At 37.8% G+C, this 18,982-nt stretch overlaps 1 protein-coding gene across 1 annotated transcript in view; it reads left to right on the plus strand.

Moving 5' to 3' along the window:
* Positions 1-18,982, plus strand: part of GON4L (gon-4-like (C. elegans)) — a 104,569-nt gene that overhangs the window by 55,305 nt on the left and 30,282 nt on the right. The window contains exons 4-12 of the mRNA XM_008570858.1: positions 1,253-1,446; positions 2,158-2,232; positions 2,422-2,472; positions 5,790-5,840; positions 6,157-6,252; positions 7,133-7,252; positions 7,833-8,003; positions 11,413-11,605; positions 17,961-18,062. Coding sequence (XP_008569080.1) covers positions 1,253-1,446; positions 2,158-2,232; positions 2,422-2,472; positions 5,790-5,840; positions 6,157-6,252; positions 7,133-7,252; positions 7,833-8,003; positions 11,413-11,605; positions 17,961-18,062 — 1,053 coding nt within the window. The remainder of the gene's footprint in view (positions 1-1,252; positions 1,447-2,157; positions 2,233-2,421; positions 2,473-5,789; positions 5,841-6,156; positions 6,253-7,132; positions 7,253-7,832; positions 8,004-11,412; positions 11,606-17,960; positions 18,063-18,982) is intronic.

Below are 18,982 nucleotides of genomic sequence, written 5' to 3' on the forward strand. Positions count from 1 at the left end.
TTTAAAAAAAAAAAAAAAAAAAAAAAGGACAATTTTTATTGGTTTGATTACAATCTAATATGTGGATGTATTAATATTCACTTAACCACCCCTTTAATATTGGACATTTATATGTTTTCCATGTTTTTGCTAAAATAACGTTGTAATGAATATCTTTAATATTAGTAGTCTTTTCATGTCTGATTATTTCCTTAAGAATTATTGGATTGAAAGTCATGAACATTTATTAAACTCTTGTTATATATTCACAAATGCAGAAGCAGTTGTTTGAGTTTACTAATAATTTTTCAGTGAGTAAACACTGCCATGAAGCAACTTGAAAGTAATGAAGTCTTTTTAAGCAGGAAGATCATCTTGATGTTAATCTTCTCTAACCCCTTGTTTCCAGGTAATAGAAGACCAAAAGTATCAGACAGATGTGAACCTTATTTTTGTGTTTCATGATCATCGATTCTAAGATTTACTAGATTGTTATAGTGAGGAAGTTCTTCCTTTGGTCTGGTTATATATGTGCTCCTTTTTTGTAGAAAAGATGCCCCCCCCCACCTTTTTTTGGTATAATTTAGAGAGTAGATTTTTTAAAATTGGTTATTCCTTCTTTTTCTCTTTTCTGCTGAAGAGTAAGTATGATAATAATGACAAATTACATTTGTGTAATGTTTTATTGGTTGTAAAGCACTTTGATATCTATTATTTCATTTAGTCTGTATCACATCTCTAATGGATAAATATCCATATTTTACAAAACAAAAATATTAGACTCTATTACCAAAATAACCCAGTTGTGGAATTGGGACACAAAACCAGGGTTTCTAATGTATTATCTGGGCAGGATAGTGTAATAATTAAGACTACAGATTCTAGAGCTAGAGAGCTTGGCTTTAAAACATGAGTGTCACTTACTAGCTCCTGGGAATGTTTCTTTACATCTCTGCTTCAGTTTCCTCATCTGTAGTGGGAAAAATAATAGTCTCTGTCTCATAGGGTTATTATTCATAGGAGTAAGTAAATTAATATGTATAAAATGTATAGAACAGTGCCTGAGATAAAATAAATATTCAGTGAATGTTAGCTATTATTACTACTGCAATACCATTACCAGCTCCACTGTCAACACCACTACCATATCATAGTCTTTGAGTTTAAGGGCCAGGCAGCTGGCAGCTTGATTTTCTTTTACTGTTCACTTTTTGGGCTAAGTTCCTGAAACAGTTGTTTTGGAGATTCTGGTGATGATCTGGTTTGTTTGCAGAAGAGCAAGACAGTGAAGAAAGCAAGAAAAGGAGAAAGAAGAAAAAGGGTACCAAGAGAAAACGAGATGGAAAGGGTCAAGAGGAAGGGACCTTGGCTTATGACCTGAAACTGGATGACATGCTTGACCGTACGTTAGAGGATGGTGCCAAGCAGCACAACCTAACAGCAGTCAATGTGCGAAACATACTTCATGTGAGTAAGACTGGGGCAGCTGTGTAATTGGAATGGAAATTTTCCATGGAAAGCAAATAAAAATACATAGCAAATTCTTGACTCTTGGTATATGAATTACCAATTTTGTGGATAATCTGTGACAATACATTTTACATTTCATGGTATTGTTCTCCTTGCATTCAGCACAATTTTGAAATTTGAACGTGTTAAAGAACTTAATTCGAAAGATAAACTGTTCCTTTGCTTCTTTCCACTGATTTTATTGTTTATTGTTTAACACATATGGAGATGATTGATGTTCATAGTGGAATTACTCTTCTGTGGGTTATGTTCGAAAAGATGCCTAGTTAATAGTTTATAGTACTTTACACATATGTAAATACTTCTCTTGATACATAGCAATGCAGCTATTTGCAGAGCTTTTGCTGTTTTACTCTTTCTCTTAAGCATATCATTTGTTACCTCAGGATCTCTTTTTCTATGAGCCACTCTTATTCCTAGTAGCAGCTAAAATTGGATTATTTGCTGCTACATTGTTTGAAGCTGTGTGCTTCTGTTCAAAATTTGCTTCTGCCTTCTTTGCTTTTGGTTGCCTTGCTCTATCCCAATCTGAAGCTATTTGAGTATATAGCTCCCATTTATCCTCTACATAGGTTTAGCAGAGTTACATATAGTATTGTCTAGTTGACAAACTCTTGTTGCATAAAGTGAAATTTCATCTTTCTCCAGGAAGTAATCACAAATGAACATGTGGTAGCTATGATGAAAGCAGCCATCAGTGAGACGGAAGACATGCCAATGTTTGTGAGTAGTTGATTGTCACTGTTTTAATGTTATGTTATGGAACATAGTTATCTGTAACTGGCTAAGTGTAGGGGGTCACTTGGGAGTATGTAAACAGTTTGACAGCTGGAGGGAAAGCTAGCATCCCAAAACCCAGGAATCATATGGCAATTTTTATTGACTATTTTCTTCCAATTTCCTCCTCCTTAGGAGCCTAAAATGACACGCTCTAAACTGAAGGAAGTGGTGGAGAAAGGAGTGGTAAGAGTTCTGTTTTTTTCTTTGCTTATTCAGCTTGGTAAGTAGGACCTAATTCCAAGTTATTTGTAAGGAAAAAAAAGAGGAAAGATTACGGTCTGGGTTTGCCTCTTTACAGAAATGTTTGTAAAAGACAAGCAGAGACAAAATATATGAAATCATTATCAGTTTATTTTTATTTTATTTTATTTTTTTTAAAAAAGATGACCGGTAAGGGGATCTTAACCCTTGACTTGGTGTTGTCAGCACCACGCTCACCCAGTGAGCTAACCGACCATCCCTATATGGGATCCGAACCCGTGGCCTTGGTGTTATCAGCACCACACTCTCCCGAGTGAGCCAAGGGCCGGCCCTTATTTTTATTTTAATTGATGCAGATGTATTGCCTTTTGGAAGGTCTAAATAGACAACCATTTGGAATGGTTGAAACCAATGAGTGAGGCCAATTTTTCTATTTATGTTATAACATATATGGTAAAGTGTTTAGTATTTTTCAAACTGTGTTCCAGGGACCACTTGAATTAAATCACCTTAGTGTGGGGTTCCTCAGGAGTGCTTATTAAAAATGCACAATGTTGGGCCCACCTCATTCTAGGAATTAGGGCCCATGGGCAGTGCCTGGGAATTGTTGAAAACACAACAGTTCATTCTTTTGCACACTAAAGTATGGGAACCACTTGACTTCTGAAGAATTCTGGTACAGCAAGCTCATTGATGTTTGGGACTATGCTTCTTAACAAGCACTCCTTCAGTTTGTGTTTATCTTCTCTGACAAGGCAGATGATAGTCCTGAGGGTTTCCATTCTATCTCTGGTAGTAAGGAAGATCTGCCTTACAGACCCAAGAATATACATATTGTAGTTTTTGTCTGTTTGTCCTGGTTCTGTTCCTTGGAGCCTGTATAGAAGAAACAGGTCGGTTCCTCTTCCATATGACCTTTCCTATAGTTGAAGAAAACTAGTATATCCTTTCTTACCATTCTTTTCTTGCAAGCATATCCAACTTCTTATTGTTCATCATCTGTCAAGGCTTTGAGTACCCTCACCAATCTGATTCTTTTCTTCTGAATGTGTCTGATTTATTCATATCCTTTTAAAAGTATGTGTGAAATGGAATCCACTGAGCTAGATGTGATTTTACTAGTACAAATTAAAGCTAAATTATGCCCTCTCTGTTCCAGATACTATTTTCACTTAATGCAGCCTAAGTCTGCATTGGCACTTTGTTTTTTTTTTGGCGATCACATCACATTTTTTTGTCTAGTTGACTAACCCTTGTTGTATAAATTGAAATTTCCTCCTTCTCCAGGAAGTATTTATTTATTTATTTATTTATTGTCTTTTTCGTGACCAGTAGGGGGATCGCAACCCTTGGCTTGGTGTCGCCTGCACTGCGCTCAGCCAGTGAGCACACCGGCCAGTCCTATATAGGATCCGAACCCATGGCAGGAGCGTTGCTGCACTCCCAGCGCCACACTCTCCCGAGTGTGCCACGGGGTCGGCCCTCCAGGAAGTATTTAAAAGTGAACATGTGAAGGCCGGCCTGTGGCTCACTTGGGAGAGTGTGGTGCTGATAACACCAGGGCCATGGGTTCGGATCCCTATGTCGGGATGGCCCGTTAGCTCACTTGGGAGAGTGTGGTGCTGATAACACCAGGGCCATGGGTTCGGATCCCTATGTCGGGATGGCCCGTTAGCTCACTTGGGAGAGTGTGGTGCTGACAACACCAAGTCAAAGGTTAAGATCCCCTCACCAGTCATCTTTTAGGGGGAAAAAAAAAAGTGAACATGTGAAGGCCGGCCTGTGGCTCACTTGGGAGAGTGTGGTGCTGATAACACCAGGGCCATGGGTTCGGATCCCTATGTAGGGATGGCCAGTTAGCTCACTTGGGAGAGTGTAGTGCTGACAACACCAAGTCAAAGGTTAAGATCCCCTCACCAGTCATCTTTTAGGGGGAAAAAAAAAAGTGAACATGTGATGGCTATGATAAAAACAGCCATGAATGAGATGGAAGTTCTATGAAGTCTACTTGACATATAGAGTATAATTAACATTAATTTTACATTTGATTTGAAAAAAAACCTCAAGGAGATCCTAATCAGGCTCTGGATTATGTTTATTGACCATGAATATAGGTGTAGAGAAGTTGAACAACCCGTCTAGTTTGTGGGGGCGGGGCAATAAGAGTCCAGGTATCTTGCTTCTTAATGTTTTAATAGACTGACTCCAACATACTTCCAAATGCTGGCTTGCCTTCCTGATGGATTTCGCAATAGGGAAACTGATTGATTCAGAAACAAGCATTGGAAGTGGAATGGACCTGAGTCACATCATCCCTTTTACCACGTATTAGTCCCAGCTACACAGAGCTAGACAAGTGGTCACAACATGGCAGGGCTGAAGAGATGTGAGGATGTAAGTCTTCTTGTAGAGACAGAACCTTTTGGCCAGTTGGCTTTTTTTCATAAGACAAGTTTGGTTGGGTTACTATTAAATGGTCAAGAAATTGTACATCCTTAATGGCATTTTATCAGCAGTATGTAAGAGCTTTAAGAAAAATTGTTAAAAAATTTTTTTTCCAACTCTATTATGAAAATTTTTAAACATACAAACAGTTGAAAGAATATTACAATGAAAGTGAAACATTGTGCAATATATGCATGTATTGAAACAACACACTGTATGTGACAAATATGTACAATTAAAAATAGAAAAAGAATGTTACAATGAATCTAGATTCCAACAGTAACATTTTACCTTGTTTGCTTTATATCTCTTTATATCTATATCTATCTATTGTTTTTTCCTGTACAATTTGAAAATAAGTGTGGATAACATGACACTTTATTACCCCTAAGTCCTTCCATAAGAGCTTTTCATGGCTGGCTTTTTGGAAGATGTACTTATGGTGGATTTGCGTAATTTATTTTAAAAAAATACTGATGTCAAAAGTCTACTGTAACCTATAATACCTTAGGTTTGTATAGTTTTATAGTTTACAGATGCTTTTCACATCCATTTTTCCATGTGAACAGGAGCTGTGATATAGAGTAGGCAAGACAGACATTGTTTTCTCCATTTATAGATAAAAGTGAGTCTTACCAGGCATAAGGCAGAAATGCTAATGACTAAAATAGATTGTTCCCTCTTTTTCTTCTGTCAAGCTCTGACAAATATTTGAGAGTGTATTCTCGGGGATAATCAACACCTCTAGATCACTGCAGCTACTTGCTAGGTAGATGGCTCTTTGGTAAAGAGGAAGTAAAAATGAAAAACAATCTATTTCAGTTAAGATAATTGTTTATATTCTTTGTTGGTAGGTAATTCCAACATGGAATATTTCACCAATTAAGAAGGCCAATGAAATTAAGGTAAACTTGGAAGAGGTAATTGTTATTCTTTTCCAGAAAGATTTCATCAGTTTTGAAACCTAAGTACTTCCTTTCTATTGTTAACTTTTTTGGACCTATCTTTTTGTTTTAATTCCAGCTTTGGTTTTTTCCATTCTATTATCCTTAGGTTTGCATTTCATGGAATCACTTTAACCCGTGCCTCATGTTATTTGCTTTAGCTGCACATTATGCTCTTAGGATTTTTTTTCCTGCTCTGCCTTCTTCTCCTTATTTTCCAAATACAAATGATTTGTGTTTTCCATTACTCCATTTCTTTCTAATTGTACTAATGTAGCCTCCTCAGTTTGTGGATATTCACCTTGAAGATGATGATTCCTCAGATGAAGAGTACCAGCCAGATGATGAAGAAGAAGATGAGACTGCTGAAGAGGTCAGTGAGTATTAGTTGGTAATACAGAAAAAATTTGGCTTAATAAGGCAGGGCATACTTTGCTCCTTAGTAATGTCATTTCTTCTTTAGAGAGGATTAAGACGTGGTTCTTTTTTCTACTCAACTCATTTCTTTGCTGTGAGGTGTTTTTCTGTTCTTCATATTCCCTTAATTTTTTTTAACTTATATTATGAAATATAACACACACATAACACAGAATGGTGCGTAGAGTAAAAATGAGCAGCCTAAATAATTATAATGTGAATCCTCATGAAACTTCCTCCAAAGTCAAGAAAATATAACATTGCCAGGACACCTCCCACATGTCCTTCCTAATCAAAATCATCTTCCTACCCCTAAAAATAACCATTACCCTGTCTTTTTGGTAATTATTTCCTTGCTTTTCTTTATAATTATATCACCTAAATATGTATTTCTATACACTGTAGTTAAATTTTTACTGTTTCTGAACTTTATGTAAATAGACCCATAGTGTATGTGTTCTTTTGTTCATGACTTTTTTGTTGTTGTTCAGTATTTTGCTTTTTGAGATTCATTTATACTGTTGCTTATAGCCATAGTTTGTTCATTTTCATCACTGTTAATATGTTCTTTACTTCTTCCTTAATGTGTTTTTTGAATTGTTTGTAAAAGGATTTTAAACCAATGTCTTATACTCTTACAGAGTTTATAATGTAGATGAGGGTAGTGATCTGATCCTTGTCCTCACCTTTAGGATATTAAGCTTCTGTTTAAATTTTACTTTCTGTTACTCTAATTGAGTGATCGATATGTTGTGATTCATTCTTTTGAGATATTTCATACTCAGTGTCATGAGATAGGTGCATAAATATAAAAGTGAACTGGATTTGTTTTGTAGAGCTTATTCGAAAGTGATGTTGAAAGTACTGCTTCTTCTCCACATGGGGCAAAGAAATCCAGATTGAGGCAGTCTTCTGAGATGACTGAAACAGATGAGGAGAGTGGCATATTATCAGAGGTAAATCAGCATCATACAAAAGAGATGAGTGAGTTAGACATAAGTGTATAAGGGTATTATTTATCTTTGATGATTCTGAGCTGTTACCCTTTTTCACAGTTCCATAAGTCAATGAATAAGTTAAGAGAAGACTGGAACTTAGTGATAGGGAAGGAGCTTTTTCAGAGTTCTCATTAAGTGGCCAAAAATTGCAACTAGCAGAGTTTCTTTCTGTTCTCCTATCCTTCTTTTCTCTTATTCCCATGTTTTCTAATATTGTCCTAAAGCCATTTTTAATAGATTTCCTACTTTTTGGTAACGTAAGTAGCATTCTATTGGCTTCTCAGGAAATAGGATGAAACTTAAATAGATCAATATATTGACAGTGCCTTTTTTTTTTATGTATCTCTATCTAGATGAGAAGAAAAAGGTCAATAGCATGTGGAAAACCCATCTCTTTTTCCCCCTTCCCTCCCTACCTTTCCACCTTTCTTCCTTCCTCCCCCACCCTTCTCCCCTCCTTTCCTTTCCTTCCTTCCATTCCCCCTCCCTCCTTTCTATCCCCCCCCCTTTTTTTAACATAGTTGCCTCTTTTAATCAGGCTGAAAAGGTCACTACACCTGCCATTAGGCACATCAGTGCTGAGGTAGTGCCCATGGGGCCCCCGCCCCCTCCAAAGCCCAAACAGACCAGGGATAGTACTTTCATGGAGAAGTTGCATGCCGTAGATGAGGAGCTGGCTTCCAGTCTGGTCTGCATGGATTCTTTCCAGGTAAACATTATAACCCTAAATCACTAAAAAAGTCAAATGGAGTAATTTAATTGTTGCTCAGGTTGAGAAGGGAGAGGAAAAGATATTAAACTTTTATATAGTAAGTAGGAGCCATGAAATTGTTAGTGTTTGATACTCTATTTGGTTTATGCTATTTTCTTTCCAGTGAGAACAGCAGTTTGTAGGGAAGGAATAAATTAAGTGGCAGAGAGCATTTTAAAATGTGGAATGCAGGAAGAAACTTCACCCAGATTCTCCAACTATTAACTTTTTACCGCAGTTGCTTTATCATTCTCTTCCTCTTTCTCTCTCTATACACATTTTTTTTTCTGAATCATTTTAGCGGGTGTTGCAGTCATGATGCTCTTTTACTCCTGAATGCTTTAGTTTGTATTTCCTAAAAATGAGTTTATTCTCTTATATAACTGTAGTATAGTTATCAAAATCAGGATACAGTAATATTATCTAATCTATTACTTATTCAGATTTTGCCAGTTGTCCCCATAGTACCATTTATAGCAAAAGAGAAAATTGTTTTTCTTATCTAGGATCCAGTCCAGGATTAAATGTGTGTTTAGTTGTCTTGCCCTTTAGTTTCCATTAATCTGGAACAGTTTCTCGTCTTTCTTTGTCTTTCATAACCTTGATGTTTTTTTTTTTTTAAAGATGACCGGTAAGGGGATCTCAACCCTTGGCTTGGTGTTGTCAACACCACGCTCAGCTAGTAAGCCAACCGGCCATTCCTATATGGGATCCGAACCCGTGGCCTTGTTGTTATCAGCACCACACTCTCCCGAGTAAGCCACGGGCCGGCCCTTAACCTTGATGTTTTTGAAGAATAGGCCAATTATTTTGTAGAATGCTCTTTAGTTTTGATTTTAGTTTTGGTATTTTCTTGTAATTAGATTCAGGTTTTACACTTTTGGCATCAGTACCACAGCACTGATGTGTCCTTCTCAATGCATCATATCAGAAAGCACAAGATATGTGTCATGTTAATTTGATCACTTGGCTAAGATAGTATCTGCTTGGCTTCCCCACTGTAAAGTTATTATATTCCATTTTTAATTAGTATGTATCTTTTAGGGATATACTTTGAGGCCTTTTCACCCACTAATTTTAGCATCCAAATTCTTGCCTGAACCAATCATTATATGGTCATTGTCAAATGATGACTTTGTAATTCCAACCTTTAGCCAGTTATTTTTAAAGTTTTGTTGTCCCTACCAATCTTGTAGGTCAATGAAAAATATGTCTATCCTAAAATTTAAAAATAGATTATTGAGGGCTGGCCAGTTAACTCACTTGATTAATCGAGCACAGTGTTACAACATTAAGGTCAAAGCAAGAGTTTAGATCCCTGTACCACTAGCCAGCCACCCACCACCACCACCAAAAAAAAGAAAAAGAGCAAACAAAGATGGAGTTCTCATACTTTCTGGTTTCTAAACTTATTGCAGAGTTATAGTAATCAAGACATTCTGGTACTGGCATAAGGATAGACATATAGGTCAATGGAACAGAATTTAGACTCCAGAAGTAAACCCTTACAATTGATTTTTGACAAGTATGCCAAAACCAATTAATGGTGAAAGAATAGTCTTTTAAACAAATAGTGCTAGGACATCTGAAAATCCACATGCTAAAGAATGAAGCTGTGCTGAGCAGTTAGCTCATTTGGGAGAGTGTGTTGCTGATAATACCAGGATCAAGGATCAGATTCCCATACCAGCCAGCCACCCCCCAAAAAGAATGAAACTGTACCCTTAGCTCACAATATACATAAAAATGAACTCAAAATGGATCATTAAATTAAATGCAAGAACTAAAACTATGTTTTTCTTAGAAGAAAACAGGAGTAAATCTTCGTGACCTTTACTTAGTCAATGGTTAAGCACAGCAATAAAAGAAAAAGAACAGGTATATCGCACCTCACAAAACTAAAAACTTTTGTGCTTCAGGAATGTGGAGACAACCGACTGAATTATACCCACCGAGAAAATATTTGCAAATTACATATCTGATAAGGGACTTATACTCAATATATTAAGAACTCTGGGGCTGGGCAGTTAGCTTGGTTGTTTAGAGCATTTTGCTGGTAACACTAAGGTCCAGGGGATTTGATCCCTGTACTGGCCAGCTGCAAAAACACCAGTACTCTTCAACAATAAAAAGACAACTCAGTTAAAAAATGAGCAAATGATATGAATAGACATTTTTCCAAAAAAGAAGTATGAATGGCCAATAAGCATATGAAAAGATGCTCAACATCATTAGTTGTAGAGAAGTGAAAATCAAAACTGCAACAAGGGGCTGGCCCGTGGCTCACTCGGGAGAGTGTGGTGCTGATAACACCAAGGCCACGGGTTTGGATACTATATAGAGATGGCTGGTTAGCTCACTGGCTGAGTGTGGTGCTGACACCAAACCAAGGGTGAAGATCCCCTTACCGGTCATCTTTAAAACAAAAACAAAAACAGAAAAAAAAACCACAGTGAAATACCACTTCACATGCTCTGGGATGGCTATAATAAAAACGAAAGACAATAACAAGTGTTAGCAAGGATGTGGAGAATTGTGTGCAGTGCTTGTAGGAATGTAAAATGGTATAGCTACTTTGGAAAATGGTTTGGCAGTTCCTCAAAAAGTTAAACATAGTTATCATATGATCCAATAATTCCACTCCAAGAGAAGTGAAAACATATGTCCACACAAAAACTTGCACACAAATGTTGACAGAAGCATTATTTTAGTAGCCCCACAGTGGAAACAACCCAAAGGTTTATCAACTGATAAATAGGTAAAGAAAATGTGGCATATTCATACAATGGAATGTTATTGGGCAATAAAAAGGAATTACTGATAACATGCTAAAACAAGGATGAGCTTTGAACACATTATACTAAGTGAAAGCAGCCAACAGGTCACACATTGTATGATTCTGTTTATACGAAGTGTCCAGCAGAAACAAATACATAAAGACAGAAAGTAGATTAATGGTTAAGAGGGGCTGGTGGGAGGGGGGAAAGGAGAGTACCTGTTGATGGGTATGGGATTTCTTTTTGGGGTCACGAAAGGGTTTTGGAATTAGGTAGTGGTGATGCTTGCATAATACAGTGAGTATACTAAAATCTACCCAATTATACACTTTAAAAGGGTGAATTTTACAGTATGTGAATTATATTTCAATAAAGCCATTATAAATGTTCCTGAACTGTTGGTTTCACAGTGATGTCATTTCTCTTAGTTTCTCAGACAAACAAACAATAATAAACAATAATAAACAAATAGTTTAGAGGAGAGATCTTGTGGTTTAAGCTAAGATGAGAAGAAGAGAGATGACGAGGTTTGGAGAATTTGGAAGCATTATTTATGCAGCGATGTTTTTGTTTCTTTATTTATTGGCTAGCCCATGGATGACAGTCTCATTGCATTCCGAACCCGTTCTAAGATGCCCCTGAAGGATGTTCCCCTGGGCCAACTAGAGGCAGAGCTTCGAGCTCCAGATATCACCCCAGATATGTATGATCCTAACACAGCAGATGATGAGGATTGGAAATTGTGGCTGGGGGGACTTATGAATGATGATGTGGGAAATGAAGGTAAGTTATTTTTGATTGTGTTTATTATCTATTCTGTCCATTATCCCTGTGGTAAAATTTTCATTAATTGGAAGCTTAAAGAATAGGGTGTTTTGGGTCAATTCAGTTTAATTTGTATTTAACTGATAGTTTAACTTAAATCAGTAGTGTGTTCTTTTCTTTCTTTTTTATTTTGTTTTTTTCTTCTTCCTTTTGTCTTTAATTTTTAAAATTTATTTTAACTGACATTTTGTAATTGTACATGCTTATGGGGTACAGTCTGATGTTTTGATGCATATATATTGTACAATGATTCCACTTCTCTGTGGCGAAAACATTCAAAAACCTCTCCTCTAGCTATTATGTAATATACAAAAGTTAACTGTTAACCATAGCCACCCTACTGTGCAGTCAATACCAGAACTTATTCCTCCTATCTAATTCTAATTTTGTACATATTGGCCAACCTCTTCCTATTTTCCCTTCCTCCGTCCCCTCCCCAGTCTCTGCTAACCACTGTTCTCCTCTCTCTATAATATCAACTTTTTTTTTTAAGATTCCATATGTGAATGAGATCATGTGGTATTTGTCTTTTTGTGCCTGGCTTACTTCACTTAACATAATGTCCTCAAAGTCTGTCCATGTTGTCACAAATGACAGGATTTCATTCTTTTTTAATGGCTGAATGGTATTCCATTGTGTGTGTGTGTATGTGTGTGTGTGTGTATACTTTTTTTTTTTTTTTTTTTTTTTTTTTTTTTTTTTTTTCCGTGTCCGGCAACGGATCTACATACTTATGGGGTACAATTTGATGTTTTGATACTCATATATGTTGTATAGTGATTGCTTTGGGGTAGTTAATATATCCATCACCTCATGGTGAAAACATTCAAAAGCCTCTCCTCTAGCTATTATTTAATATGCAAAGCTTAACTGTCAACTATAGTCACCCTACTGTGCCATAGAACATGAGAACTGATTTCTCCCATCTAACTGTTATTTTGTACCTGTTGGCCAACCTCTCCCTGTCTTCCCTTTCCCATGCCCCTTCACAGTCTCTATTAACCACTGTTCTACTCTGTCTCTATATCAACTTTAAAAAAAAAAAAAAAAAAAGCTTTAGATTCCACACATGAGTAAAATCATATGGTATTTGTCTTTCTGTGTCTGGCTTACTTCATTTAACATAATGTCTTCCAAGTTCATTCATGTTGCTGCAAATAACAGGAACTCTTTTTTACATATACTACAATTTTGTTTTAATCCATCCATCTGTTATTGGACACTTAGGTTGATTCCATATCTTGGCTATTGTAAATTCTGCTGCAGTAAACATGGGAGTGCAGCTATCTCTTCAACATACTGGCTTTACTTCCTTTGGGTATATACCCAATGGATCATAGGGTAGTTTTATTTTTAATTTTTTGAGGAACCTCCGTACTGTTTTCTGTAATGACTGTATTGTTTACTCTCTCCCCAGCAGTGTGTAAGTGTTCCCTTTTCTCCATAGCCTTGCCAACACTTGTTGTCTTTTGTCTTTTTAATAATAGCCGTTCTAACTGGAGTGAAGTGGTGTATCTTGTTTGATTTGCATTTCCCTGATGATTAGTGATGATTAGCATTTTCTCATATGCGTGTTGGCAATATGTATGTCTTCTTTTGAGAAATGTCAATTAAGATCCTTTGCATATTTCTCATTTGGGTTATTTTTTATTATTATTATTTTTGCCGTTAAGTTCTTTATGTATTCTTAATATTAACCTTTTGTTCAATGTGTAGTTTGCATATATTTTCTCCCATTCTGTGTTATCTCTTCACTCTGCTAACAGTTTCCTTTGATGTGTGAAAGCATTTTAGTTTGATATAATTCCACTTGTCTGTTTTTGCTTTTATTGCCTGTGCTTTTGAAGGCTTATTTAACAAATCCTTGCCTGAGGGCTGGCCCGTAACTCACTTGGGAGAGTGTGGTGCTGATAATACCAAGGCCCTGGGTTCGGATCCCATATAGGGATGGCCAGTTGGCTCATTTGGGAGAGTGTGGTGCTGACAACACCAAGTCAAGGGTTAAGATCCCCTTACTGGTCATCTTATAACAAATTAAAAAAAAAAATACTTGCCTGGCTCCTGTCTTGGATCATTTCCCCTATGTTTTCTTCTATTAGCATAATAGTTTCAGGTTTTATGTTTAAATATTTTTATCTATTTTGAGTTGATTTTTGAAGTGAGAAGTAGTCTAGTCTCATCCTTCCACATGTGGATATGCAGTTTTCATAAGCAAGCTCTGCTTTTTGTCTTTGACCTAAGTCAATACAAAACATTGACAGTAAGTAAGTCAGGTTCTCATATAAGTAGCAGCAGCTTTAGTGCCCTTATTTTCATCACCTTGCTTCAGAGAACTGAGACAGTAGCTGCTGAGGAGGAAAGGCCAGAGTAGGCTGTCAGGCTTTTGAAAGTCTAGGGCATTGTTTCTAGGGCACTGTTATATATGGTTCCTGGAACTTGAATCAGAATTGAGGAGTGTAAAGATTTGTGTGTTGGGTGGTGTTCATTAAAGATAGAGGTTCTGGGCCGGCCCGGTGGCGCACTGCTACAGTGCGCCGCTTGGGAAGCGCGGCGGCGCTCCCGCCGAGGGTTCGGATCCCACATACAGACCGGTTCCCGCTCACTGGCTGAGCGAGGTGCGGGCGCAGCACCGAGGGTTGCGACCCCGTTGCCGGTCCCGGTCTGGTACGGGGGCGACACTGAGGGTTGCGATCCGTTGCCGGACACGAAAAAAGACAAAAAGAAAAAAAAAAAAAAAAGATAGAGGTTCTAAGGCCTCACCCCATATGTACTGAATCAGAATCTAATGGGTATGGTCTAGGGATCTAATTCTTATGTATCCTAAAGACTGGAAACTACTGGTCTGGGAGAAGTACGAGTGTGTGATAAGGGTTGATTGGGGAAGGGGACTGCTGGTTGGGGGGAAGGTGAAAATCCTCTTTCTTTAAAACTTCAGTATTTTTTTGTGTGCCCATTAGGACATATTAAAAAATGAGCACACGAAGCTAATGATTAGGGTGGGTGTGACCCCTGTATCTACATGTTGAATTTACTGAGTGATGGCAGATGAAAATGATGCTAGAGGTAGGATCCCAGTACAAAACTTTAGCCATATGCTTGTGTATTTTTATAGCATTGTGTGGTTAACTATTTTCACATGTTCCTAGTTCATGTGATCTGATCTACATGTTATTAAAAGTGAGAATTTTTTTTAATTTTTATTTTTATTTTATTTTTTTTTTCCTTTTTGTCTTTTTTCGTGTCCGGCAACGGATCGCAACCCTCAGTGTCGCCCCCGTGCTGGACCGGGACCGGCAACGGGATCACAACCCTCGGTGCTGCTCCCGCACCTCGCTCAGCCAGTGAGCGGGAACCGGTCTGTATGTGGGATCTTTTTTTTTTTGTCTTTTTCCGTGTCCGGCAACGGATCGCAACCCTCAGTGTCGCCCCCGTGCTGGACCGGGACCGGCAACGGGATCACAACCCTCGGTGCTGCTCCCGCACCTCGCTCAGCCAGTGAGCGGGAACCGGTCTGTATGTGGGATCTTTTTTTTTTTGTCTTTTTCCGTGTCCGGCAACGGATCGCAACCCTCAGTGTCGCCCCCGTGCTGGACCGGGACCGGCAACGGGATCACAACCCTCGGTGCTGCTCCCGCACCTCGCTCAGCCAGTGAGCGGGAACCGGTCTGTATGTGGGATCCGAACCCTCGGCGGGAGCGCCGCCGCGCCTCCCAAGCGGCGCACCATCCAGTGCGCCACCGGGCCGGCCCTAAAAGTGAGAATTTTATTTGCAGAAAATAATTAATAGGTGGCACTGGAGAGGAATACAAACCTAAGATCAGTGGGTAGATGCTGACATTGTTAATCAGTCAAAAAAGTAATTAGGCCCAGAAAGCAGATTCCACAACCAGATACTTAAAGGAAAGCAGAACTCAAGAAACCTTCCTAAATGAGTTCCCAGCATGTTTGCCAGTGGGTGCTCTGAGAATAATATTGGTTGACTCATTCATGTGGTGTGGGCAGAAGCTGTCTATTGCAGTACTTGCACCCAAACAGATGGGGCCAAACCTATATACAAACTACCCATATGTTGTAGGCTCTTCCCAGAACTTTTATTATTCAGCAGTGTTTATAAAGAAACTGCTGTAAAGAGACTTATATCGAAAGTACTATAGAGATTAAGAAGACAGATCCCATTCCTAAGGAGTTAAAAATTTTTTATTGGTGATATAAACCCACAAATAGATGAAAAAGACTTGATAGTTAAATAACTATGTATAAACAATGCAAATTAACATAAACTGAGTATAAATGTTGAATAAAGAATTACCAAGTTAGGGGGCCGGCCCGTGGCTCACTCAGGAAAGTGTGGTTCTGATAATACCAAGGCCACAGGTTCGGATCCCATATAGGGATGGCCGGACTAGCTCACTGGGTGAGTGTGGTGCTGACAACGCAAGTCAAGGGTTAAGATCCCCTTACCAGTCATCTTTAAAAAAAAAAAGAAAAAGGACCGAGCCCGTGGCGCACTCGGGAGAGTGTGGCACTGTGAGCACAGCAGCGCTCCTGCCGCGGGTTCGGATCCTATATAGGGATGACCGGTGCGCTCACTGGCTGAGCGTGGTGCGGCCGGTCTCAAAAAGGGCCGGCCTGGTGGCGCACTGGAGAGTGCTCCGCTTGGGAGCGCGGCGGCGCTCCCGCCAAGGGTTCGGATCCCATGTGGAGACTGGTTCCCGCTCACTGGCTGAGCGCGGTGTGGGCGCAACACTGAGGGTTGCGATCCGTTGCCGGTCCCTGGTGCGGGTGCAACACCGAGGGTTGCGATCCCATTACCAGTCAGTAAAAAAGACAAAAAGGACAACAACAACAACAAAAAAAAACCCAAACAAAAAAAAAAGAATTTCCAAGTTAGATTAGGGTTAATTAGTACAGATTTTCCAATGATTATGAGTCAAAAATGTATGTTTTTGTTTTTAATAAAAGGTGATATTTATGAGAATGAAAAATTTAATCATTATGGAAGGATACAAAGTGAAAAGAGTTCTGTTCTTCAGTGTTTGTTAATAGTTTCCTGTGTTTGTTTCTACATATTCTCTGTGTATTCAATTCAGCACATATTTATCTCAAATAGGAATTTTTTTCCACAGAAAGAATCATTCCATACATATTCTGCATCTGGAACTTTCATCTTTCACTTAACAATATAATTTAGATATTTTTCCGTTACAATATATAGAGATCCCCTCTCCTGTCTAATGGATACATAGTAGTAAGAAATTTATCTTTTTGGTAGTCTTTTGCTGTTTTTTGCGTTTTGTTTTTAATTCAGTTCTTCAGTTGCACTAGTCACATTTCAAGTTCTGAATAGTCACATGTGGCTAGTGGCTAATGTATTGTACAAATACATACATAGACCACATCCATCATCACAGAAAGTTCTGTTAGACAGCACTGATCTGAAGTTGTCTGGGGAAAAATACCACCTTGTTAGAATAACTCCATAATTTAATGATTCCTTCACAGTTTTTACTTAGAAATTGAAAGGATGTTATAGCATTAACATTAAAGAAAATTATGAGGTTGGTTAGAGTGTGGTGTTATAACAGCAAGGTCAAGAGTTTGGATCCCCATACCAGCCAACCACCCCCTCAAAAAAAAAAAAAGAAAGAAAATTATGAAGGAGACTCAAACACCCATATTTCTACTACTCTAAACATAAAACAAGTGTTTACTATTTTTGTATATTTATGATTCTTATCATTGTAGGGATATAATTTTTCATACTTGTGATTATTATATATGTAATGTACTTTTGTCATGCATGTACTGAATATTTATAGAATTGTTACCTGTGTAAATTTTATATACAGTATTTTGTCATACATCACAATTACATAGTCATCCCTAATGTCAGGAATTTGGATCATTCCTTTTTTCACTATCAATATCTTTGTACAAAAAACAAAATAAGAGAGAAAGAAAAAATAACTGTCTCTGTACAAATAGCTTTTACCAAAACTATTATTTTTATGAGATGCCCTATTCAAAGTAGGATTACAGAGAAAATTTATATATTCATTTTTCTGACTCTTGCTGCACATTAGGGATTTTAATTTTGTTTGAGGGAAGGAAGGAACCTGGCTTATTGGAGAGAATAGGTGAGATGATCAGCTGTGGAAAATGCAAAGGCACTGAGGAAAAACTAAGTTATTGAAGAAGTTAAGACTTAATGTGCTTTATTGGAACATGTTCTTACGGTGTTGAATATCTTAAATTTTCACCAGAGGTATGAATTCAGAGTTGGAAATAAGTGTCTGAAACATTTTTTTCCTAGATGAGGCTGATGATGATGATGATCCAGAATATAATTTCCTAGAAGATCTTGATGAACCGGATACAGAAGATTTCCGTACTGACCGGGCAGTGAGAATCACCAGTGAGTCTGTGTTTATTATGAGTGCTGCTCTTGACTGCTCCATATCTACCTTTGTTTACTTTGTAAATTTTGGGGGTAAAGTTTGCAGCCCATCCAAGTTGGGACATTTAAGTTTCCTCTACCCATTTATTTCTATAATTCTTTAAATTTAGGTACATATTCAGAAAGACTATTGTGTTTGGAATACCAAGATGAATGAGACATGATCCTTTGTCAGCTAAGTTGGGATATACAAACAAAATGTTACAGTACCAAGCGATAGGTCTGTAATAGGTAGTGTATAAAGTATACTGGTGGTCTAAAAGAGGGTGTCACCTCCTAGTGTATGGTATGGAGTTAGGGTGGAAGGGTCTAGATAAAGAAACATTCACAAGATAAGATGTTTTAGCTTAGTTTGAAGGATGAATAAGAGATTTTTGGTGAATTGGGACAGAGAAGGATATTACAGACCACGAAATTGTAAAACAACAAAAATGTGTGTTTGGAAAATAGTAAGTAGTTATGTGAGTGAGTGGTGGTAGAAAAGATAAGTAGTCTTCAGATTATGGGGGATGTTTGAGCTCTCAAGGAGTTTTTTGTTTTTGTGTTTGTTTTTATGGTTGGCTGGTACAGGGATCCAAACCCTTGACCTTAGTGTTACAATGCCATGCTCTAACCAACTGAGGTAATGGCCAACCCTCAAAAAGAGTTTTAAACAAGAAATCAATAGGAACTATTTGGATTTTAGAAAAATTACTTTGATTTAATACCAGTTTAATGTATTGATTTGGTGGGGAAAGAGAGCAAGACTGGAGGCATGGAAAACAATTATTATGTTAACTTGACTTGAATCATTTGTTAAAAAAGTTGTGTCATTGGCTAGTGTGCCAAACATGGAAAAACTATATTTCAGAAACCATTGATTTTTATTGAGCTTGTGC

This window comes from Galeopterus variegatus, unplaced genomic scaffold, assembly GCF_000696425.1.
Source record: "Galeopterus variegatus unplaced genomic scaffold, G_variegatus-3.0.2 Scaffold33, whole genome shotgun sequence".
Classification (NCBI taxonomy): Eukaryota; Metazoa; Chordata; class Mammalia; order Dermoptera; family Cynocephalidae; genus Galeopterus; species Galeopterus variegatus.